The sequence below is a fragment of the Fusarium solani genome (assembly GCF_023522795.1).
Source record: "Fusarium solani strain SB1 chromosome Unknown bctg00000009, whole genome shotgun sequence".
In the NCBI taxonomy this organism is placed as follows: Eukaryota; Fungi; Ascomycota; class Sordariomycetes; order Hypocreales; family Nectriaceae; genus Fusarium; species Fusarium solani.
This window is the reverse complement of record NW_027072144.1, coordinates 848,474-870,731: the sequence shown is the minus strand read 5'-3', so window position 1 is coordinate 870,731 and position 22,258 is coordinate 848,474. Positions and strand designations below refer to the sequence as shown.

The window sequence follows — 22,258 nt, the reverse complement described above, 5'->3', positions numbered from 1 at the left end:
TACCATGGCTGACTGGGACAAGAATGAGCAAATGGCAGCATGGGACAAAAAATATGTCTCGACGAATGTCAAACCCAATGCGAGAAAGTACGACAAAGATTTCTTCCTTACCCTTGAAGAGAAGCTCGGAGGGGTCGGGCCTGGTATGCGGACTTGCAGCGCAGCTATCATTGTGAGTCGGATCGATTTGCCCGCTGATTTCAGCTAGATGTCCTTGTCTTCTAAATTACACATTACTAACATGATTGAAGGCGTCGGCCTGTTGTGCTGTCGGTCGCGCTGATGTGGTCGGTCGCATCTTTGATGACCTGACGACCGATGCCTCACCTGAGGACTCGCAAAAGCTCTTCATGCAAATGCGCGAGGCCATTACCATCGTGTTTCCATACCTCGGTATGCCTACGCTGGTGCCGGCCTGCTATGGTTTGATTGGAGTAGTTAACAGGAAGGGTCTCTCCTATGCTCACGCGGAGAGACTCCGCCAACCCATCATCGATGCAGTTACCGTCGACACTGGATTTCAACTTCGGTCACAGATATACCGCGGAGTCGGGAACGAGGAGATTTTCTCGCAGATGGAGAAGCTCTTTACTGATCTGCGTACGTTTAACTGCCATCTTCCGGCGCCGATGCTGAGAGGCTAACTTTGATGTATAGATTTCTGTTCAACCGTCGTAGGTTGGGGATTTTTAATCTCAAAAGCCAGTGAGGAGGTTTTTGGTTTGGAGCATTCCCATCTCATCGTGGCTGCTACCATCATGGCCCTGGGGGCCACGAGACAAACCAGGAGCCATATCAAGGCAACTCTAGGCCTGGGAAACTCGATTGATGTCGTGAAAGCAGTCGCTGAGACTGTAATGGATATCTGCGACTGGGCTGAGAGGAATATTGAGAGTTTTGACATTGATGCGCTTTCGGTCGAGATTCAAGCAGGGTTATTAAAAAAGTAAACCATTGTTGACATCAGTGACGCTTCTAAGAGGAGTTGTCGGGCACAATATCAAAGAAGACATTAAAGTACACCCATAGTATTTGCTATTACTTAAGTTCATGTAAAAGATATTTGAAAAATTCATCATTCTATATTCAAGCCTTATTTCTTGAATGCTATTATTTAATCCAATCAATAGGTCTATTAGGACCCCAGACAGACAGAGCTTTATCGTTAGCAGCAGCTAACCCGACCTTGGTTGTACAATTGACGACATCACCATCGGCATAGTGCTGGAGAAAATGTAATGTTGGTCATGGAATACGGATACACGGGAGGATCATGGTACCTACCTCTATCATGAAACCCGTAGTGTCCCACCAATAGTCAAAAATCTGAGAGCCCAGATAGTGGCGTCCAACTCCCCATACGGACTTGTAGCCTTTTCGCTCCAACCACCTGAGGTACACTCATTTTAGCATTCTCAACTACAACAACATATGACTGCAGAGTGTAATATTACTCACTGGTGACCGAGGAGCTGGGTATCAAAGTCATGGACTTCAAAAGAGCAGTGATGAACTCGTTGTCTCGGCGAGGCGCCCAAGAAAAAGGTATGGTGATCCGTGTACTCCTCGCCGAGATCGATATGGAGAAATGCAGCGACGTTGGTCTTCTCATCTCCCGGCGCCGATGGGGCGTAGACCATATCCGAAGGCACCAAGTTGAATGTACGTATCCAGAAGTCATAAGCCTGGTCGAAGTCTGTGTAACAAATCCCGTAATGACCAAGCTGCAAGAGTCAGTGTTAAGCAACCGATCAGACTGAGGACAACGTACCTTGTGTACTGCTGCTGGACCCTGAGTAAAGCGTTGAAATGCATTCAGACGCTCCTTGCGGTCTTCGTAGTTCATGACAATAGGACGGGGAATAGCACCTTCTTTCACCGGAACCATACTCTGGCCGTACATCAGATTTATCGGATAACCCGCAGGATCGTAAACGGTGACCATGTGCCCACCCCAAGGTTCATCATCAAGGGCAGTGATTGCACTGGCGCCGGGTAACTTGCTTGCCCTGTGTCTCGCGTATCAGTTTTGTCCCTCTAGCGATTACACTTATGGAGGGTGCAAATACTTTTCCAGTGTCGCGTAACTCTCGACTCGAAAGGTGCCTCCCAAGAACTTGGGTTCATCGCCCTTTTCTACGACATACACGTATGGATAGAGCCCATATCCCTTCCAATACGTTCTCTTGTCGTTTTCGTGGGCGATCTTCATTCCAAAGTCTCCCGCAGCAGTCAGCTCAATGTAGGAGAGTTGCAGCCAATTCCCCCACCCTGTTGAACTGGGAGGCCTTACCAAGAAGAAACTGCGTGATGGCTGAGATATCAGCATGCACGTATCGCATGTGCGCCAATTCAAGGAGACGGATCTGCTTCGAAACGTCGATTTTCAGCCGTTGCCTCCAGGCATCTTGGTCTTCGAACTCCAGAGGCCCGGCATGCCATTGGTCCAATGTTTCGGCTTTATTGGTTGAGGGTATATCCATGGTAACAGTGGCAAGTTCTGTTGTGCAGTACTTCTGCTTATATTGTTATTGCGCCAAGAAGGAATTATGAGCATCAAAAGGACGTCTACTTGGTGACTATAAAACCTTACTGTTCTGGACAGCGCACAGCATTGAGCCAGTTGCTAAGTCGTGCCCGTATGCACAAGGCCTGTCCTCGACGCCAGCCCCACCCCCACCGGAGACCGGCCCTGCGTACCCACACCTCAGCATTGTACCGGACTCCCCACACGGGGGACCGGCCCCCTACGGAGTCCGGCAATGTCTTTCGGAACGAACTTGGGAAGAAGGCACTTACTTACCTTGATACCCACGGGGTCACAGGCGCTTGTTTACAGCTCAGACCCAACGTTCGATGGCATTGCAGCTCAACCCCGTTTGGTGGTCTCATCCCGTTTTGACGGGGCCATCAAACTTCTCCATATGAGCGTTCATCAGACGGTAAACATTGGGGCGCTCTTCATGAACTTCGCATGCTCAGGATAGAATAATATGACCGTGGATCTCGAGGAGAAAAAACATCTTGTGTCTTCCACTCTCCGTGATTGCAACCCCAGCGCCGCCTCTAGCTGTGATATCTCGACTCCGTCTAGGGGATTGTTTGGCCCCAAATTTCGCCAGCTATCCATTGTCCATGAGAGAGCGTAGCCAAGTAGAGGGAAGCGGGAGTAGCCCCTTGGCAGGTAGTCACGGCAGAAGGAGGCCACAGACCTCCGTAAAATCAAGGCCAAGTCTAGACAGCAGGTCTCGGCACGAAGTGCCCTGAATCACTCGGTTCCGGCAGCCTCCTTGGCTTGTGCACGAGAATAGAACCTTTCTGTCGCAGGTATTGATGGGCCATGAGGATCAAATGAGCGATTGATTTTGTTATCTAAAGGGGAGACAACAGTCGGTTTCTTATGCCTGTATTGAGTCTGCTAATGTCGTAGGCAGCTACAATCCTTGCCTCTGACAATACACTCACGATAGGTATGCCTCTTCTACAGTGCCTTTAAGGGATAGCAGCCTCGCAAGTAGAGGTTGGAAACGCTTCCATCCAATCTTGTCTAGTTTCTCAATTTTCTCGATGCGTCTGCGTCTCCAGAGCTCTTCGGCAGAAACAGGACCCGACTCACCATCCGGTCCAAATGCATAGGCGGAATGCTGTGCCCAGGGTTCGTCGCCATACAGGAACTTGACGAACTTCTCGCGGATATCGAGACTAACCTTCACCGCACCGTGATCGGAAGAGTAATTGTAGGGTCCACCGTACAGGAAGAGAAGATCGATTGCGTGTTGGGCACGAACAGCGCTATTCCATGGATTGTGTTGCTAGACAACGCACCAAGTCAGCAACAACCCTTCCATAACGTGCCTCACCACAGGGGCGGTAATATAGCCGGGTGACTCTTGACTTACGTCCATTACGTAGCGATAGCAGCGACGTTTTCCAGCCTTGAGCTCGAGCTGCCAGATTTTGTGCGCAGCCAATGCGAATCTAGCGTCGTTGACAAAGGCTGAGATCGCGGAGCGAGGGCCTTCAGGCGAGGAGAACTCGATACCATAGAGCTCTACAATCTCACGGCCCACATCTCCCCAGCAAGACAGAAAGTAGTGCTTCAGGTTCTCAAGGCCCAGAGACATGATAGCCGCCTCAAATCCTCGCGACTCCCACTCACAATCACTGACCATGAGGGATTGTACCTCCGGAGAGTCTGAGATGGCCCACTCGCACTCGCCCGAACCGGGTTCGAAGACGCCCTCTTCACAATGCAGGCCATACGCCTTGATGCCAAGTTTTCCAATACCAGCAATGAGTTCTTTCACTGGCATAGACTGAAGCTCTGCCGTGCTAAGACGTACCTCGGAGGCAATTCTCTCCATAACAGCCACACCACTAGATTTCGGTGCAGGTCCCGTCAAATACAACGATCCGGATTGTAGTATCGCCTGTTTGACGCCTCTGACCGCGGCAGGTCCATGGATCAGAGCGTGCACGTCGAGAGCACCTGAGCTTTCCCCAGATATCGTTATATTCTCCTACATGCAGTCAGACAATGCTTTCCACGCCAGAGTGCTTTTTTTTAGGGTTCGTACTTTATTACCGCCGAAGTCGTCAATATGCTTGATGACCCATTCCACAGCCCTTTTCTGGTCGTGAAGCCCGAAATTGGTCTTGTCTTTGAACACTGAGTAGCCGAGCACGTTCAGGCGATAGGCTACGTGGACCATGATGATGGGCTTGCCCATTTTCAATGAGTGCTGAATGAGGTCCGATGGATCTTCAATAAGGTCATCCGTTAGTGGCGGCATCATGTGAACGGAATCGATGATAGAAGATGACCCTACCAGTAAATCCTTGCTCGATATTCACCATCGTATACGCATGTGCTCCACCTACGTCTTGCTGTTAGCGTCGCGAGGAGGTTAAACAAGGAGGGCTCGCATACCATGAAACCATACAAGTACGGGCACCTTGGCGGCAGTATTGCTAAGTACTGTATGGGGAACAGACACCACCAAGTTCAGACACTCAAATTCGTCCTCAGGGATGGGGGAGGCATCTTCTGGTCGCTTGGAAGGCTGTAAAACCCCGCCACATCTCTGAACGGCTGTGGACACCTTGGTCTAGTGAATCAACAGTGTCAGAAATCAGCCTCACGAAGTAGGGACATGAACCTCTTCTCGCCATAATACAAGGATGGTCGGAGTTCAGGGAACACGTCTCGAGGGATCCAATTCTTACCCAAATTTGGTGCAGTCCAGCGTCTGCCCATCCCTCTTCTCAAGCAGCACCGAATGTTCGAACCGATTTGGGATAGAGGCATATTTAATGCCACGAAACTCGCAATGGTGCTTTCTTTTCGCGGCGACAAGTGTCGCATTCAGGCTCTCGTGCCACAGTGTCGCCACATCCGCCATGACGAAACCTCAATGAAAGGAATTCACGATGTGGTTGATGGAAGATCCGTCCATGCTAGCAGGCTACGGACTGGGGAAAGACGGCGTGTATTATATGAGAGATTAGCCAGTTACAGCGGGCGACCACGCAGCCCCCAAGTCAGGACCATTGCTCATTCTGAACCCTTCATCCTGTCCACAAGATCGACGCCGCTTCTCCAAGGGATTGCGCCGGCAAGTCGCTGATTGGTCTACAAGAACGTGGGAGTTCCGACGCTGTGGGGTCCCGGAGCTCCGGTGGGGTTGATGACTCTGGGTCATTATCAATGTCCCTCTACAGGCAAAGTACGGGAAAAGGTGCATAGAAGGTTAATAGGACTAGAATGTCAGGAGGTGCTAAGATAATACTATAGTATATATAAATAGGTAAGTTTTATAAAAAAGAGTTTTAAAATACTTATTATTATAGTTATTCTGTTTAGTATTTAAGTAATTATAATAACGTACATGTATAGCGAGCCGGACAGCAAGCGAACCGGACAGCAATACTGTTGTGACGGTCAAGGTTCCCAACGTAGTAAACCGTAACCTAATTGGTTTATGTTGGCAGTTGTAACGGGGCGTAGTACTGAGCGTAGGGTGGCGAATCACGTCTGATAATGTCAAGAAGTATTCTTGAGTAATCAAGTTGTATTGAAAGCTGAGGTAGCGAGAGTGTCTGTCTAAGGGATATTGTGTGGTTTTTTATAGGCAGGGTCTGGGGAGCATCTCACGATGCCCATCGTGAGATAGTGTTACATTCTCACTTGCCCGGAGTGAGAAAATGGGTCCCGCTCACTCGGTGCGAGTGAGCGGAATACGTTGATCCGTGCCGTGTGGCGACACGCATTCGATCGCGGCATGGGCCGTGACAACTGTGCACTTAAAAATAGCTAATGTTAAATTTCTAAAGACTGTTATAAAATAGCTAAGAGCTTAAAAAGAGTATTTTCTTAAATCTAATTAAAAGAGTTATAAGTTTATAATTTTTTTATATTTTAAAAAAATTTCTTTAATTTTAAAAAAATAAAAAACTAATATAAACAGTGCGAATAAGAAATTCCTTAATAACTTACTTATTAATTTTTTTAAAAATCTAAAAGAATTACTAATAAGTTTTAGATTTTTTTTTTTTAATTTTATCTAAGCTTGCTAGCTTATAAAGCCTAAAATGGAATTTTTAAGCATTTTTTTAAGCATTTTTATAATTAGGTGAGATTTATACTATAGAGTAAAAGTGTCCGGTTTGCTTGCTGTCCGGCTCGCTATACATGTACGTTATATTTAGTAAAAAAAACTATTATTAACATACATGATAAGTGAGTGGATCAGTTATACTGTACAGCTAAAAGTATATATTTTAGATTCTCTAAAATGGGCTATATAGCTCTAGAACTTTTAGAGATTTAATTTTACTCTTTAAAGAAAAATTCATAAGATAATAATTTTTTTTAGATTTTTAGTTAATTTATTAGATTTCTTAATAATAAAATAAAGAACAAAGACAGTGCGAATAAGCATTTTCTAAATAACTCTATAAATAACTTTTTTTCAATTGTAGAAACATCTATATTAATTAATAATAGTATAATAAATCTATAATTAAGATAATAGCTATTTTTTTTTAGCTTAGTTTGAATTTTTAAGAATTTCTTTAAAATCGCAATTTAAGGTGTAAAACTCGCTGATCCACTCACTTGTCTGATCCACTCGCTTATCATGTACGTTAGATTAATTATATTAAATAATAACTAATAAATATAGTTATTATAATAATTTATTTAAAACTCTTTATAGTTTATTATAAACTATTTATAAATAATTAAATAAAATATTATATAATTTTTAATATTATTTAATTTTATAACTGTAGCTAAGTCATAGCTTTTAAACCTTCGCTTCGTGATATTACTATACCTGTGTGTGACGGTCAAGGTTCCCAACGTAGTAAACCGTAACCTGATTTGGTTTATGTTGGCAGTTGCAACGGGGCGTAACGTACTGAGCGTAGGGTGGCAAATCACGTCTGATAATATCAAGAAGTATTCTTGAGTAATCAAGTTGTATTGAAAGCTGGAGAGCTATCCAGACATAGGAAAGTGGGAATGAGCGAGACTATATATACTTATTCTGATTTACTTGGTCGATCGTGGTCGAACGCGCTCTTGTTCGACCTGTTCGACCATTTAAGGTTAAGGTTTCACTTTTGGTCGAACGTGGTCGAACTCGTTCCCGTTCGACCAGTTCGACCACACACCACTTCCACCGGGGCCTATTTGTTCCATTCCGAGCTCCGACGTTTTCCGTTCGTATCCTGGTTGATCTTCCTACTCGTAACACTGTGTCTCTTTCTAAAAATACTGGTTTTTCCTCGGACAAGGGCAACCAACTTCATCCTACCTCTAGTCTATCTCAATCCCATCCCACGATGTTTTGTACTTACTGTGGGGAGGCCTTTTCCTCTGCAGAGGAGCTGCAGCAGCATGTTACAACCCGTATCTTAACCCTGGCTACGCTCACAAGGGCCAAACTGATCTTGCCTAGACCCGCAAGTACGACCGCACAAATGCCGAATCTGTCATATTTCCTTTACGAAGCGGTAAGCGCTTACTATGCATTCTCTTCTATCCTTAGAACAATCTAGCATCCTGGCTCTGACATCATGGGATAGCAACTTGCTACGACGACATTATCTCATTCATAATGAAACCGAGGACTTACGGGGAGATTTGGCATCGAATGAGCCGAAACCTGCGACTGCTAGCGATAAACTCGTCAATCGCCCAAGGTTAGATTCCATTGCTATGGCCTGCACTCACTGTGCGAAGGCCAAAGCAGAATGTGATCGAAAGGTTCCCTGCCAGCAATGTCTGACAAAAGGCCTCACCTGCTCATCTTGGTCATCTCGCCGTCATAAGCCTATGTCGAACAGGCTAAGTTTGGCGTCACCTTCAAGCGGACAAAGAGATGACTCTTCGGTGGCGGCGAGCGACACATCCTACCTAGCGCAATCAAGAGCCTTCAGAGAGAGCCCATCTCACACGGAAGGACGCCTAGATCTGGCTCTCTGTCGCTCGGAAGAGTTGCCGCTGGCGAGGACGATCACGCCAGGTCGCAATGATGCTCAGCCCGAATTTGTAAACCGACAATCTGTCGACATCGACATCGCTTTGCGCCTGCATACCGACACAGACCCTTACTACGTCAACAGCAATCAAGTGCAGACTGTATACAATGAAGTTTGCATGGACGGTACTGTATTGATGATTGGCCAGCGAAACCTCATTCAGAACAGAACGCTTGCCGAACCAAACCTCACTGATACCCACGGGCTTTCCCAGCCACGCTTAGCGAATGACAACGTTACCAGCAGTCGCACCACATCAGAGCCTCGATGTGCAAGTTCCAGTCAACTGTTTCCTGCAAAAGTCAACGATTCACGAGATCCCCACCCGGAGTGGGCGCACTGGTGGATCTGTCGATGCACAGCATTGCCTCTATCACCGCCAGCACCTCCGGCCGATCTGGCCATGTCATCGCTCGAAAATCTCTCTGACCTTGCGGAGGAGCCAGAGCCATGGACCAACTCAGACGATGATTGGAGAAAAAGGCACTTTGGCATGACAGAGTTCATCACAAACATACCAATTTCGGAGGCCACTCGAGAATGCATGCTTGTGACCCTGCAACGTTATCTACGAATCGCAGTGGAAGTCCATGGTTTGGATCTTGACTTACTCACGATTCAGCACGACGACGGTCAACATGACGATGTAGGCACGGACTATCTCCGCCTGCCACCAAACAAGGCATTGTACATCTTCATGGAGCTCTTTCTGAGGACGTTTGAGCCATATTACCCTTTGCTTCCAGGCCGATCGCTGGATCCAAACAAGCTCGGAAACAACAACTCCAAAAGCAAGGCTCTGATGCTACTGCTCCTCTCCATGTTGGCGTGTGGGTCTATGGTTGATCCTGCACCCAAGGCTCGTCGGTTTTCGACAGTCATCAGCGAGATCTGTCGACTGTCTATGGCGAACATCTCTTGCAAAAATCCTTCCGCCACGGCAACACCCATCTTCTTATACTGTGCCCTACTGTCAACGATCAAAGGTGCATTCAGCGGCGTCAAGCTACACATGAGTGTAAGCATTACTCATCGCAATGTTTATCTTACTGTAAGTACTCCTTTGTGGCCATCTCCAATCGCCAGAGTGATGAGATGTAGACTTTTGGCTCCGATCGGGGCCACTAACACCTATGTACTTAGATGTTAAAGCACACCGGCATACTAAAAGGCACTAATAGTGATGATGTATCTTACGATGACGTAGAAAAAGATCCGGAGTCTGCCTGGAGACGTTGGATCGAGAGAGAAACCGCTTCAAGGTAAAGAAAGGCCCCTCTGGCTAGCTCGTGATTTTTGGGTCACTGACTTTCACCAAGGTTGGCGTACAGTTGGACTGTTGTAGAACATGAGATTAGTCTGTTCTATGACCTTTCTCCTCTTCTCTCGATATCCGAGTTGAAGTGTAGATTGCCCGCCAGTGACAACCTCTGGCTTGCGTCTACTTCAGAAGAGTGGCTCCAAGGCTTAACGGATGGTCCTTCCCCTGCTTCTACTGGTGACTGCGTTGATCATGCAGACGTGCTACTGAAAAGGACATCTTTGCTTGGCATCTTCGAAATGCTGCTCAACGATCGCCTTGACGAGACAATGCATGTGCTTGAGCCCCTCGATCTCCGATTGCTCCTCCTGCCACTCCACGTGCTTGTCACGGATCTCCGCCAGCTTCTGGATTGTCTGCCCGAGGGTGGATCGAATTCTGTCCGACTGCACTCTGTCACGTTACGCTTCCAGGAGATTCAGCAGTTGTTTCAGCGATGGTTGAGGGCGTTTCGGCGAGTTGCCAAACATGGTGTCAGAGGTCATGCCATGGCACAGGCAACCATGATCTTGTATCATGTTACCAGCCTCAACCTATTTACGCCGTTTAAGAAGATTGAGAGTTTTGCTCGAAACGATCCGTCTGAATGGGCGTCCATCACAGACTTGACTGTTCCAAATCTTTGTGGCCGCTCGTCCGATGACGTGTTACTTCATTGTTGCCAAGTTTTCACCTTGATGCAAGAGATGAAGGATGAATTATGGCCAGTTTGGAGCGCGGCTGCCATATACCGCGCCACTCTCATCCTCTGGAATATCAGTCTGGCAAACCTGCAAGGTTTACGGTATTGGGAGAAGACACTTGAGTCTAGATGCACAAGCCTGCAGAAGTTATGGGAGACCTGGAACACAAAAGACACGTCGCTGCATCAGACCATCCAATGCGTCCATGACACCCCATACTACGTTTGCAAAGACGGCAACCGCGTATCATTGGACGACCCGGCGGCAATACTCCAGCTTGGCCTAGATACCATGAACAATGGATCTCTAACTTCGGCGTTCACCAAAGGGGTCAGGTGTAGGTTGCAGGCCATGGCTTTGGCATGGGCGAATACACATCAACAGTTGACACAAGAGCGTATGTCGTTCAGCCATCAGCCGCCACAGACATGTGGAGAGGCCTTCGAATTTCAGCGCATATGACTTCACGCTACATACAACGCAAGATGTTAAGTAGCTTTGTTCAACATGGATCCAGTGCAGACATCTTAGTAGTACACATAGTCAAGATTTCCCAAGACCTAGTTTGACGCATACGTGATTGAAACATAACCACATTGTTAGAATCTCTTGGATTAGTATATGAGTTGGCCACCTCCAGGCCTCTTCGAAGTTATGAAGCAGGGATAGCCAGAGTGTTGAGTTTGTGTGCAACGCCCGCAGCCAGAGGTGAGCTTACCGGCGGACCATCAAGAAGCCTGGCGTAAATCTCCAGGATACCATTAATGTCCTCTATTCGAACATTGGTGTCGGCCCGGGTTAGGCAAGGGGTACCTCGCTTCTGCCGGACGAAAAGTCGCCATTGATAATCATCCGGCTTCAGGGCGTCGATTACGAACTCAGAAGAGTAAGGATTGCCATTGTTGGTGGTCAGATGTTGGTTCTGGGATAATTCTCCCAGACCAATGGCCCATAGGATGATGGCAACCCTATAAAGTGCAAGAGGCCACCATAGCGGCCTCAAAATCGGCTCCGTTTCTCGAAGTAATCGCAGGACTTGACCACAGTGGAAAATGGCTTCCTCTCGGGCTTGGATACACCGATGCGGTAGCACTAGTGCTGCCAGCTCTGCGAGATTACTAGAGTGTTGACGGAATTCACCTCGCGCAACCGATTCAATGTCCGGGACTGAAGCGCAGAGGTTGAGATATATCAGGTGATACAAGATTGATGAGACTTGAGAGAGAAGCCACTGACGCGAATCAAGCGGCGGTGACTGAACGAACAAGTCGTACCATTTCTGGAGGAGTTCCTTGACTTCTTCCCCTTGTAGGGAGGTGGAGATATCGCAAGCGGCCTGGGCGAGTTGATGGGTTGATCCCGGCTGAGGTAGACAGGACGCAAGGCGGTCGTACTGAGTGGCTAATGTATGGAGTGGGTAGAGCAACAGTCTCAAATGGAGAATTGGTAGCTCGCCATTGCCATGCCACGGATGGAGCTTTCCAGCCAGAAGCTCTCGAAATAGGTCGCATAACGACCGACGGGTATGGTCGAAAGAATCATGATCGGTAGAAGCAAGTACCTCTGTGAATGCTTGGTTCCACGATCCAGCATCCTGTGCGAGCCATAATGAGTCATGGTCGGGTAGGGGAGTCTGTATCTCGGCTGTCGGGATGGATGGGCCGTTGTCGTAAAAAAGGCCGATCTCCTGGTCGATCATCAACCAGCTATACGCAAATCTGTGAGTGCCATGAGGTCATGTTAGTACGGGCTACGATTAGTTGTCCAGCATGGGAAACGTAGTTGTACACACCGCGACGATGTCTCCCTGTGCATCCAAGACTTCCAGTTGGATTCTAAACCTTCGTGGATGCTGGCAACCCCTGCTGAATATGGACGATGTCTCTCAAAGAGTGAGTAGAACTTGGCCATCTGGGGGAGTGTAAGTATTTACAAAAAAAAAAAAAAGAGGAAAATTCCAGTCGTAGGAAAATGACTCAAAAGGCAAGGGCCGGACTTACCCCAAGATACATGGACCGGAGTCCTTGGCTTGAGTCCATCAACCATTTGTCACCGCTGAATGCGGCTTGGAAAGTGCAGAGCGAGGTGCTCAGGAAAGTAATATTTGGCCGCGGAGTCCGAGTTTCTCTCTCCACGAGATCCATCAGAGATATTTGACATGCGTCAAGAAGGCCGACTGCAAGTCGGCGACGACTAACGTCAGTGCCTCTGATCATGCCGTAAGCGATCATTAAAAAAAAGGTTAATGACGATGTATCCTCTGTGCTATTAGGCACGAGCTTATTGGGGTCTAGTGTGCCTTTGGAGATGACAGGATAAAGAGGCTCGAAGTTGGTGAGGAATACATCCAGATACTCATGAAGAGTGGAGGTGGAAGGCAGAAGAAGGAAGCTGTAACTGCATCGTCTTGAACGCCTCGGATGTCGGAGTGCTCCATCCCGCTGACGGTTCGATGGTAAGGCGTACAGCTCTAAAGCACGGCGGAAGATCTCCTGCATGATGCCCAGTATCCGCTCTCGAGTGATCTCGGACAAGTCGAGCCTTTTAATTGCCTTTTCTGCTTTGAAATCATTGTTCCTCCACGTCTCATAAGACATGGTTCCCGTGTTTGGTGGATCGATTTCTTCAGTCCAGCAAGTTACCAGTTCTCCTCGCCTGAGTGAGTTCGTAGCTCTTGATGCAGGGTTGCATTGGCAAATATTCCAAGAATCGACATCACTGCGGGAGTGCTTGTCGACCTCGGCGTCTGCATCTGCGATGGCCTCATCGCCAGCCTTTGAAGTTGATGTCACTTTGTTCGACGGCGTGTTGGTATTGTCAACACTTGCTGCTGTGTTGTCCAAGAGCATCTCAGGGTCCGAAGGTGTGAAAATTCCAGCTCCCCCATGGAAGCATATCGAAACTTTCCGTCCTGTAGGAGCGTTTGCTAGCGTTACAGTGTTTGGAGACATTCCTAAAGTCAACCACACGCCATCCTCAAGGCATTGTTGCTCCGAAGAGAGTATTTCGTGTTGCTCGGGCTCCAGCAGAGATGGGGTATCCAAGAGGCTCATCCAATCCAGATTGCCAATGGATTCCGTTTCGTCGAACATCGAAAACAAACTGAGGTCAAAAGCATCAGCAGCCACAGTATCGAACTCGAGAGGTATAGTTGCCATGTCCTCTTCAGATATTTGGCCATCGGGATTAGATCGCTCTTCGTCCTCGTCCCCATCGGTTTTTACGCTACTCGCAGACCTTGTCGATCCAGGAGACGAAACCTCCTCCGACGCTTTCGTCTGTTGGTTTGCGTCTTGACTTGGAGTTGGACTGGCGTCTGGCATTAATGTGTCCACGACTACAGAGTCGAGCGACACGCGAGCTGATGGCGCGGTCAATGCTGTGCTCATAGAGACAGTTGCAGGCCCTCGTCTTGGAGTGCGTGGAACACACGCGATTCCCCTCAGGGAGCAACGTCCACAGGGAATCCGACGGTCGCACCTCGTCTTAGTCTGCGCGCAGCTGCTACACGCTACCGCTGTAAATTGTTGAGCACGTCCAGGGGATGTCATGCTGTCGGATGGCCGTGACAGTGCCTCCGCCCTTAGCTCGTGGTGGGCAGAGTAATGTTTTTGAACAAGGTCTCTACAAGGGCGGCAGGCATTAGACATGCAATATTGTCGTGACTGAGCGGCAAGACTTGACTTTGTCATGTCTGAGTTGGCTTACCTACGACTGAACGAAAGCTGGCAGACGCTGCATTGAAATGGTCGGACTTTGGTATCTGGCATGACGCATTAATTGAGTGAAATTCCAGTCTGGGAGTAGGATCCGGTGGGAAGCGTACGGGTGAGGATGTGTCTCAGTAGATGGGCATCCCTGGAAAACGGGCGTCCACAATAGGTACAGAAAGCCATGATGCTGCTCATGTATAGCACAGCGATGTAGAAGAGCGTAGCAAAGCAGCAAAGGAAAGCGATCCACTGCCTTGCTAAAAGGAAAAACTCTATGCAGGTTTGCCGGTACAGTTACCGGCTTTATGGCTGATGGAAGTGCAATGAAAGCGGCGGAGTCCAAAATGCGGGGTAGCCGCTGGCCAGAGGTGGTGTGGGGGTGAGCCGTGCGTCGACTCTGTGGGCGGCTAATAGGCGGACGGGTACCCGTCCCTCTAAAATTGGACGGGCCCGTCCCAATTACTGTATTCGGTATCGGCTCCTCCGTCATCGGACCTTCCATCCCATCGTGTTCAAAGTACGTAACTTGACTCATACCCAGTTTGCATGTCTACAAATTCAACTGGAAACGTCCAAAACTTACGAGGCTTTAGGCGCCTTGAATTAGGAGCCTATCAAAATTGCACTCTCATGGATTCGACACAAAGACGATTACCGGCTTCGTTCGCCGACGATTGCCTCCCACCTGAGGGCGAATATGAATCACGGGATGCCTTATTCCAAGCGATAAACGATTGGGCAACGACAAGGGGCTACGCATTCATAACTAGAAGGTCAACTAAAGAGAAAACCGGCAGGCAAACGATTACGTATATGTGTGATCGTCACCGCAACCATCCCATTGTTTCAAGAGAGCGTCGGCGGCAAACCAGCGTTCGACATAAGTAAAGTAATTGCAAGTAAGTAACCAAGTAAGTAAGTAATAAGCAAGTAAGTAAGCCCGGCAGCCAAGTAAGTAAGTAAAGCCTCCAAGAAGCAAGTAAGTAAGTAAGATCCAAGTAAGTGGGGCAAAACCGCAAGCGCCGTGCGACCAGATGTGAAACGCGGCCCATACGTATAATACGTTGGGGTCATGTATCCGGTTTCACATCCGGCTTGTCGCATCAAGGGCTCCAATCCTAACGACATGAGCTTAAATAGTCATACCTGCACACATGGCTAGTTATTCAATTTCTTTTATTCCCAAGATATTTCTCATCAATTAACTGGTGCCATCTCTGATCCCTGTAGAGCCAATTGTCTGACAGGATTCCCTCCCATAGTTGGTCCTTATCGCGCAACAATCTGCTGCAGCAACGCGACCGTGCAGTGACGCAGCTGATACCCCCGAACCTGGATACCGTATTTCGCTCTATTTTCGAGATGCCTGACAAAGAATCCATTGCGGGAACATCCTCTTCCTCCTCCTTCGAGACGACCCAGTCCGTGGCTGGCAATAGTGCCCTTTCGAACCTTCGGCGCACGAGAAGCGTAGCAAGCCAACTGGCGACCGTTCGGCCTGAGCATCTCGACGTCGCTCAACCTTCTTCACTCCCTTCGCTATACATCGACGGTCTCCGATATGTCCTAGAGGACTGGATACACAAAAAGCGAAGGAGAAGCCTTTCGTGGATCCTTCGGTACGGCAAATACGTCATCAGGCTTAGCGACGACGGTACAGCAGGCGGCCGATACTGGGTTTGTGGTCTATGTGACGCACGGAACCAGGTTAAGATATTGGAGGCTAAGGCAACTACCTCCCCGATCTACCACTTGAACAACGACCATCATATATATAAGGCATCTACTGCACACGACAACGGTCCTGATTCAGAGCCCGAATCGTCGAATAGAACATCTCCGGCTCCGTCATCCTCTGTATCGGTCCTTGATATGCAAAAGCGGGCCGCCAAAAGAAGGCCGCTGATCGTTGAGAGTAGAGCAGACATCTTCAAGCGACTTCTTCTCGGCTGGATTACGGATGCCAATATCCCCCTTCACGGCGTTGAACACAAGCTATTTCGACAGCTTCTTGCCTTCCTAGATGACGAGTTTGTTATCGAAGTTCTGCCGACGTCGGGAAACACCGTAAGAAGGTGGATCTTACAAGAATTCGAAGAACACAGGAGGATGTTAAAGGATGAGATGAATAAAGCCTTATCCAAGGTTCATACCTCCTTTGACATGTGGACTTCGCCTAATGGTATTGCTATCCTTTCGGTGATAGCATACTATGTTGACATAGCCGGGACACCACAAGTCCGCCTTATCAGCTTAGAGAAGCTCTCTGGCAGTCACGGTGGCGAAAATCAGGCCATCTTGATGGCTAAGGTCATCCAGAAATACGGCTTGGAAAAGAAGATCGGGTTCTTCACAGCAGATAACGCTGACCCATGCGATACTTGTGTCCGGGCTTTGCTTAAGATGTTCCATCCCCGGGCAAGTCCTACTGAGCTTGAAAGCTTGGAAGACGAGCGGCGAATCCGCTGTGTTGGCCATATCCTCAACCTATCGGCAAAGGCCTTCTTAGAGGGCGATTCTAGTGACATATTCGACAGTCACATTGCGGAGAAAGACCAGAAGAAAGAACGCGAATTACTCCGTGAATGGAGAAAAAGAGGCCCTATTGGAAAACTCCATAATCTGGTCCACTGGATCAGAAGAAACCCTCAGCGTAGGGAGCTTTTCCTATCCATCACGAGTGGCAAGATCGACCAATCAATCATGGCCGAATTGGGAGTATGGTTTGTCGACGACACTCTCAAAGGCTTGATGGTCAAGGCAGATAATGATACGCGATGGAATTCTGTCTATTTGATGGTCCATCGTGCGCTCAGACTTCGGGGCATTATCGATGTCTTTTGCAAGCTTAGTCTTCTTGACCCCAAGGAAGAAAAAGGGTCTCCGCCGAGGACGTTCTCAGCTGCGAAGACTGGGTAGTACTCGCCGAGATCATCGAAATCCTACAGCCTTACCTCACGTATACCAAGCACTTTGAGGGTCGCACTCCTAGATTTGCAGAGGTACTTCCCACCATGTATCTCTTGAAGGACCATCTATCTGAAATGCGACAGCGGTATTCTTCCAACCTTATCCCTGCGCCGTATCGGGCGCCGAGGATCACTCTCGAAGAGCCAGTACTTGATTGTATCATAGTTGCTGCGCCTACTGATGGCAGAGAGAGAGAGCAACAGGGAGGGCTGCAACGGGACACTGGCGTATCTACCCGGGGCAGATATTCAACCATGGAATCGACTACCAGCGGAGAACCGAGTTCTCCACTATACCAAGCAGAGATCTCGGTACAATTCGAAGACAACGACCCAGATCCTGAGCCCTTCGAGTTGTCCGACGATGGGCTACATTTCATACAACACTCGATCAAGTATGCAATGTCAAAGCTCGACAAATACCGGAATTTGATGGAGCGGAGCGTTGTTTACTGGGCAGCTATGATATTACACCCAGGATACGGCATTGGGTTCCTGCAGCTTAGGCTACCGAACCAAGTAGACTCGATCCTTCGGGACTTCAGAGATTACTTTGATAGGCACTATGCTCAAGGTAATCAGGCACCAGTGTCTCCAGACTCCCCTCCGGCATTTCATGGATCAAAGTTATTGTTGCGCACTGCAAATTTCCCCAAGAAGGCCAGGAAAGAAGCTCCGGATGAGATCAACCTATACCTACAAATGGTTCCAGAGGAAGACTTCAAAGAAGAGCAATTGCTCCAATGGTGGCTTGGCCGCAAGACTCAGTTCCCACGGTTATTCAATATGGCGATGGACTTACTTTCTATCTCAGCCATGTCCAGCGAGAATGAACGTGTTTTCAGTGCCGCAAAGCTCACCATATCTTCACAAAGGAACGCCCTGCACTGGGTAACTGTGGAGGCATTGCAATGCCTCAGAAACTGGGCTCGCACTGGTGCGATTTCCTGGGCAAAACCAAGGGGGCATCAGGACACGATGCTGTAAGATTGTTGAGACCGTATGACTAAGATGGTCCGATGTGCTGATGGCTGGGATGTGGATACTATGTAAGGAGCTGTGCTCCTCTCCGACACATGTGTAACTTAGACCTTTTAACATAACCTGCAACCTTTTCACTTTATCAAAGATGATTGGCTATTGTATATGGATCCACTTTACTTGCAAGTAAGTAAGTAAAGTAAGTAAGTAGTTCGGAGTGGCAAGTAAGTATGGATATCGTTAGTAAGTAAGTAAGTAAGCCTGAAAAATTTACTTACTTTACTTATGTAGAACGCTGACCTTATCATCACAGAGCCGGCAACACCAGATATCCCCGCTAGATGTATTGTCTCTCCTCAATTCTGCTAGGAACCAGCCATGGTTTCCGATCCAGCTTCGCCGGCCCCTGCTCTTCCTCCTATCTAAGAGGCTTGCAATAACGAAACGTCGTTGGCCCCAAGTAATCTTGTAAAGGTAGGTAACGGAAGAATCGGTAGTCGGCGCTAAAGCCAAAGCTGTATCATACTGCTTGGCGATGCTTTTAGGCCGGGATCCGAGACGAGGAAATGCGGGTGGTGGCGATGACGACGCGCTGCCAGCAAGGCTGACTTTTTAAAGCGGTCTCGGATATTTTGGACTATAATTAGCAGAAGGTCTGGATAGCTTCAAAATCAAATAGCCAAGATATGTTTCTGACGATCCAAGGGTGGTGCATGTTCATCTGGCTAAGGCTATACCGCGATAGAGCGAGAGTAGAAAAAAAAAGGGGGAATCTTCCTTCAGATTTGCCTCCGGCCAGGACCCGGCAAGCAGGGCTCCAGTACCAATCAGCTCGGCTGACCCCTGTAACACCGTTGCTTTTCGGAGAGAGCCTTACTCTCCGGAGTCGGAGCATATAGATGATTCGGTAGTTCTAGGGTAACCGCTCTCTGTGCAAGGGATATCAGATATATCAGATGTATAGACGCTTGTATCTGAATTGATTGATCTGATCAAATTCCATATCTGATTTGAATTGATTGATTTGATTGATATATCTGATTGTTAATCTGATCTGACGGCAGCCCTGCTCACTCGTTTATCAAGTACGTTCGTTACAGTAAGAAACAGGCTCTGATTAATCCACTCATCTACATCAGTACAGGGAAGTGTCAAAAATCCGTCCTAGGCGACCTAAATCATCAAGGCTCCCTAAACTCATAACCATGCTCAACGGGTAGCGCAACGGCATTTCCTGTCTCAATGTTATCGTTCGAGTTGATCAAGAACCGTCGTTGCTTAACAAACTTTGGCCAAGTGTTGGTCCAGACAAAGTACTTGATGCTTGCTTCAGCGTTATCAAAAATGCTGGCATCAAAGCCGTCGGGGATGCCATCCCAGCAGACGGTCTTGTCTTCCATTCTGTCTGTCTCGTTGATCGACCTGGTCACGATACCGGTCTGAGAACCGTGAGGTGATGCGGAAGACGTCTTGGGCTCGGTGATCATGGCGAAGGAGTCAGCGGGTGTAGCGGGATCAACACCGTGCTGATAGGGAGTGCGGGCGGACGGCTCGAAAATAAGCTCGAGCCTGTTGAGATCTTGTGAGGAAAGGTGGATTTGAAACTTGGCATAGCGGGAGCTAATAAAGTCGGAGTAGATTTGGACAGCGCTGTTAAATCGTTCGCGGATAAGTTTTTGGACCTTGATAACTTTGAACTCATCCGAGTTACGAAGCGCCGGAGGAAACGAAGACTTCCAGTCAGCGACGGCTCCTAGGAAGGCAATATTCTCTCCAGAGAGATCCCGGAGGGCAGAGAACTGCTGGAGTGGCCCCGGATTTCGCCAGAGAACGCACTCGAGAGCTTCCATAGTGAGGATAATCTCGTTGGGGTTGCTCTTGGTAGGGCCATCCTTAGGCCATGCGCTTAGTGATGAGCTTGCCTCTTTCAGTTGCCGTTGAACGATCGAGCTAAGATGCTCTTGGCGTAAAGTCTGGTATCTAATAACCTCCCAGCAGGGTAGGAAAATAGTGAAGATCTCGAGCATCATGATAGAGATGGCAATCCTTAAATCGAATGAGCTCGATATTCCGGCAAAAAGCGAATATCGGGATAACATACCATTGAGGCGGAGCCCAGATGTGATTAATCGACGACATAGCAGGGAGATATAGAGCAATAAGCCACATAGGGGTAGCATGAAGACTACGTAGTAGTTAGCGTCTAATCGGGCCAAGTAATGTCAAGGGGTGCTAACCTCGATAGGCAGCAAGCAATAGTTTGGGTCCTCCACCCTTGTGTATCATTGATTCCACGTGCGCGCCAGAGAGTATAGGGAGCGACAACCCATGTCCAGAAGAATTGCCAAAAGATAGACGGCCACCTAGAAAAATGCGTTAGAGCTCAGGCTAGTAAGAGGAAATCGTCGGCATGACCATTCCCAGCCTCTCCTTATCTGCGACTTCTGAACGTCCTCAGTTCTAGAAATCTCAGTGCCAAAAATGCCGAAAGAGGGATGAAACTTTCGCGATATGAGGTACATAAAGAGCGTAAGCAAAACCTTGCTGAATTAGTGATTGTAAGGAGAACACCATGCTGCAAGTTGTGTCACCTGAAAACCCATGCCTGCGCCCACAAGTAGTAGAATCCTTCTAGTATAGTCGAGAGGGTGGAAGTGGGAAATGAGGGAACTCGTGTTCCCACCCTTGCTCCGAATCGAGGCAGCATCTGAAGTGAGGAGTTCCTTCTGGGCTTCAGCAATAACGAGAAATCGGGAATTAGAGATGTGGAACAGAGCGATACCACAGGGGAGGTAGATGCTCATTATCCAGTACTCAACCTGGGGTGAAGTCAGAAGAAAATAACCGGCCTGGGCAGTGCCCCAATAGAGATGGAGCAAGGTGATAGCAAGGAACGATAGCGGTAGACCTCGTATCCTAAGGATAGGCATGTCACGGCGACGCCATAGAAATATCATGCCGCCCGCAACGATAAAGGTCCAGGAGAGGGCAAATGCTATCCAGAAAATTCCAAGGCCATCAAGGTTGACCTGAGGCTGGGCCTCAGACTCCGTCGAGCCCGTCACCGCCATGTTTGGGAGCGAAGGAAATGGGAAAGTGGGAGCCGAATAGACAAGGTTTCTCAGGAAAGGGGATATGTAGATAGATGGAAGCTATAGGGGAATAAGGTCTCTGCAACAGGGAATCCTAGAAGCGGAACCAGGGGTTACGATATGAATATGTATTGTTGGTGATGAAGTCCTAGAGGCTTTCTGAGAAGCCTCAACACCACCATCACGCCACGGATGAGCAAAGGATTTAGCCACCATCTATGAGGAGAGCCTCGTGGGCGACAACCCCTGATCCCGGCATCTGCAAATGCATTATTCCTGTCAGGAGCCCGATCACTGGGGGCCTCGTCGCTCGAGGCTCTCCCGATGACATTGACCCCGAATTTTTTCGAAGTAGGGCTGTCCCGGAGAGATCCGGTCCCCCGATTTATCATCCATTGGTCACAGAAGCTTAAGCGCGTTAGCATGTTTGCCGGCAGCGGGCCCTAACTTCCCCAGACGCTCAGTCGGGGTCTTATCCCTAGCCCCTGTCCCGCCCGTGATATTGCCCTTCCAGTGGCGGAGGGGCTCGGATTGACATCTGCGGTGAAAGGCTAACCCTTGACCGGCCGTGGCACTTGATGATGTAATGCTGAGAGCAGATAGCTATCGACACCCATGGTTTCCCAGAAGACTTAACGCGGGCTCTGTTTATGGATGGAGGGGTTGGCCCCTCCAAAAATGTTTCAGACGAACAAGGATCCCGGCCTCACAAATGACGACAGAATAAACCTGAGGAACGCTGCTGATAGAATCCCCGGCCTCGCGGATTGAGAGGCAGCTCGCGAGCTCCACATATGGCACACTTGGACACAAACATGCGGTCACTAACGGCATTTTTCAAGGCGAACGAAGATAAGGGCTGCAAGCGGGTCCCCTCCTCTTTCATTACTATTGAGACTCCCCAATGCTGTTTGGTGGCGGAAGATCAGAGCTATGGCATATCCGGATGGCT

General features: G+C 48.5%; 7 protein-coding genes across 7 annotated transcripts; 3 read left to right on the top strand and 4 right to left on the bottom strand.

Annotated features, from left to right (window-relative positions):
- Nucleotides 1–4: 4 nt before the first annotated feature.
- Nucleotides 5–950, top strand: MRS44_013334 (uncharacterized protein; the record flags this gene model as incomplete). Its single annotated transcript, XM_065616810.1, has 3 exons — nt 5–172; nt 252–600; nt 658–950. The coding sequence occupies 3 exons, from the start codon at nt 5–7 to the stop codon at nt 948–950; spliced, it is 810 nt and encodes a 269-aa protein (XP_065472882.1).
- A 160-nt stretch (nt 951–1,110) lies between these two features.
- Nucleotides 1,111–2,483, bottom strand: MRS44_013333 (uncharacterized protein; the record flags this gene model as incomplete). The annotated part of the gene is made up of 6 exons (XM_065616809.1): nt 1,111–1,224; nt 1,285–1,390; nt 1,459–1,724; nt 1,772–2,009; nt 2,070–2,136; nt 2,294–2,483. 6 exons carry the CDS (start codon nt 2,481–2,483, stop codon nt 1,111–1,113), a joined length of 981 nt encoding a protein of 326 aa, XP_065472881.1.
- Nucleotides 2,484–3,268: 785 nt separating this feature from the next.
- MRS44_013332 (uncharacterized protein) lies at nt 3,269–4,730 on the bottom strand (the record flags this gene model as incomplete). The annotated part of the gene is made up of 4 exons (XM_065616808.1): nt 3,269–3,404; nt 3,466–3,812; nt 3,900–4,520; nt 4,578–4,730. 4 exons carry the CDS (start codon nt 4,728–4,730, stop codon nt 3,269–3,271), a joined length of 1,257 nt encoding a protein of 418 aa, XP_065472880.1.
- A 3,302-nt stretch (nt 4,731–8,032) lies between these two features.
- On the top strand, nt 8,033–11,013 carry MRS44_013331 (uncharacterized protein; the record flags this gene model as incomplete). Its single annotated transcript, XM_065616807.1, has 3 exons — nt 8,033–9,598; nt 9,700–9,809; nt 9,867–11,013. The coding sequence occupies 3 exons, from the start codon at nt 8,033–8,035 to the stop codon at nt 11,011–11,013; spliced, it is 2,823 nt and encodes a 940-aa protein (XP_065472879.1).
- A 190-nt stretch (nt 11,014–11,203) lies between these two features.
- Nucleotides 11,204–13,940, bottom strand: MRS44_013330 (uncharacterized protein; the record flags this gene model as incomplete). Its single annotated transcript, XM_065616806.1, has 3 exons — nt 11,204–12,269; nt 12,344–12,462; nt 12,552–13,940. 3 exons carry the CDS (start codon nt 13,938–13,940, stop codon nt 11,204–11,206), a joined length of 2,574 nt encoding a protein of 857 aa, XP_065472878.1.
- A 1,686-nt stretch (nt 13,941–15,626) lies between these two features.
- MRS44_013329 (uncharacterized protein) lies at nt 15,627–18,220 on the top strand (the record flags this gene model as incomplete). The annotated part of the gene is made up of 2 exons (XM_065616805.1): nt 15,627–17,070; nt 17,133–18,220. 2 exons carry the CDS (start codon nt 15,627–15,629, stop codon nt 18,218–18,220), a joined length of 2,532 nt encoding a protein of 843 aa, XP_065472877.1.
- Nucleotides 18,221–19,395: 1,175 nt separating this feature from the next.
- On the bottom strand, nt 19,396–21,285 carry MRS44_013328 (uncharacterized protein; the record flags this gene model as incomplete). The annotated part of the gene is made up of 4 exons (XM_065616804.1): nt 19,396–20,260; nt 20,316–20,399; nt 20,452–20,577; nt 20,786–21,285. 4 exons carry the CDS (start codon nt 21,283–21,285, stop codon nt 19,396–19,398), a joined length of 1,575 nt encoding a protein of 524 aa, XP_065472876.1.
- Between the last annotated feature and the right edge of the window lie 973 nt (nt 21,286–22,258).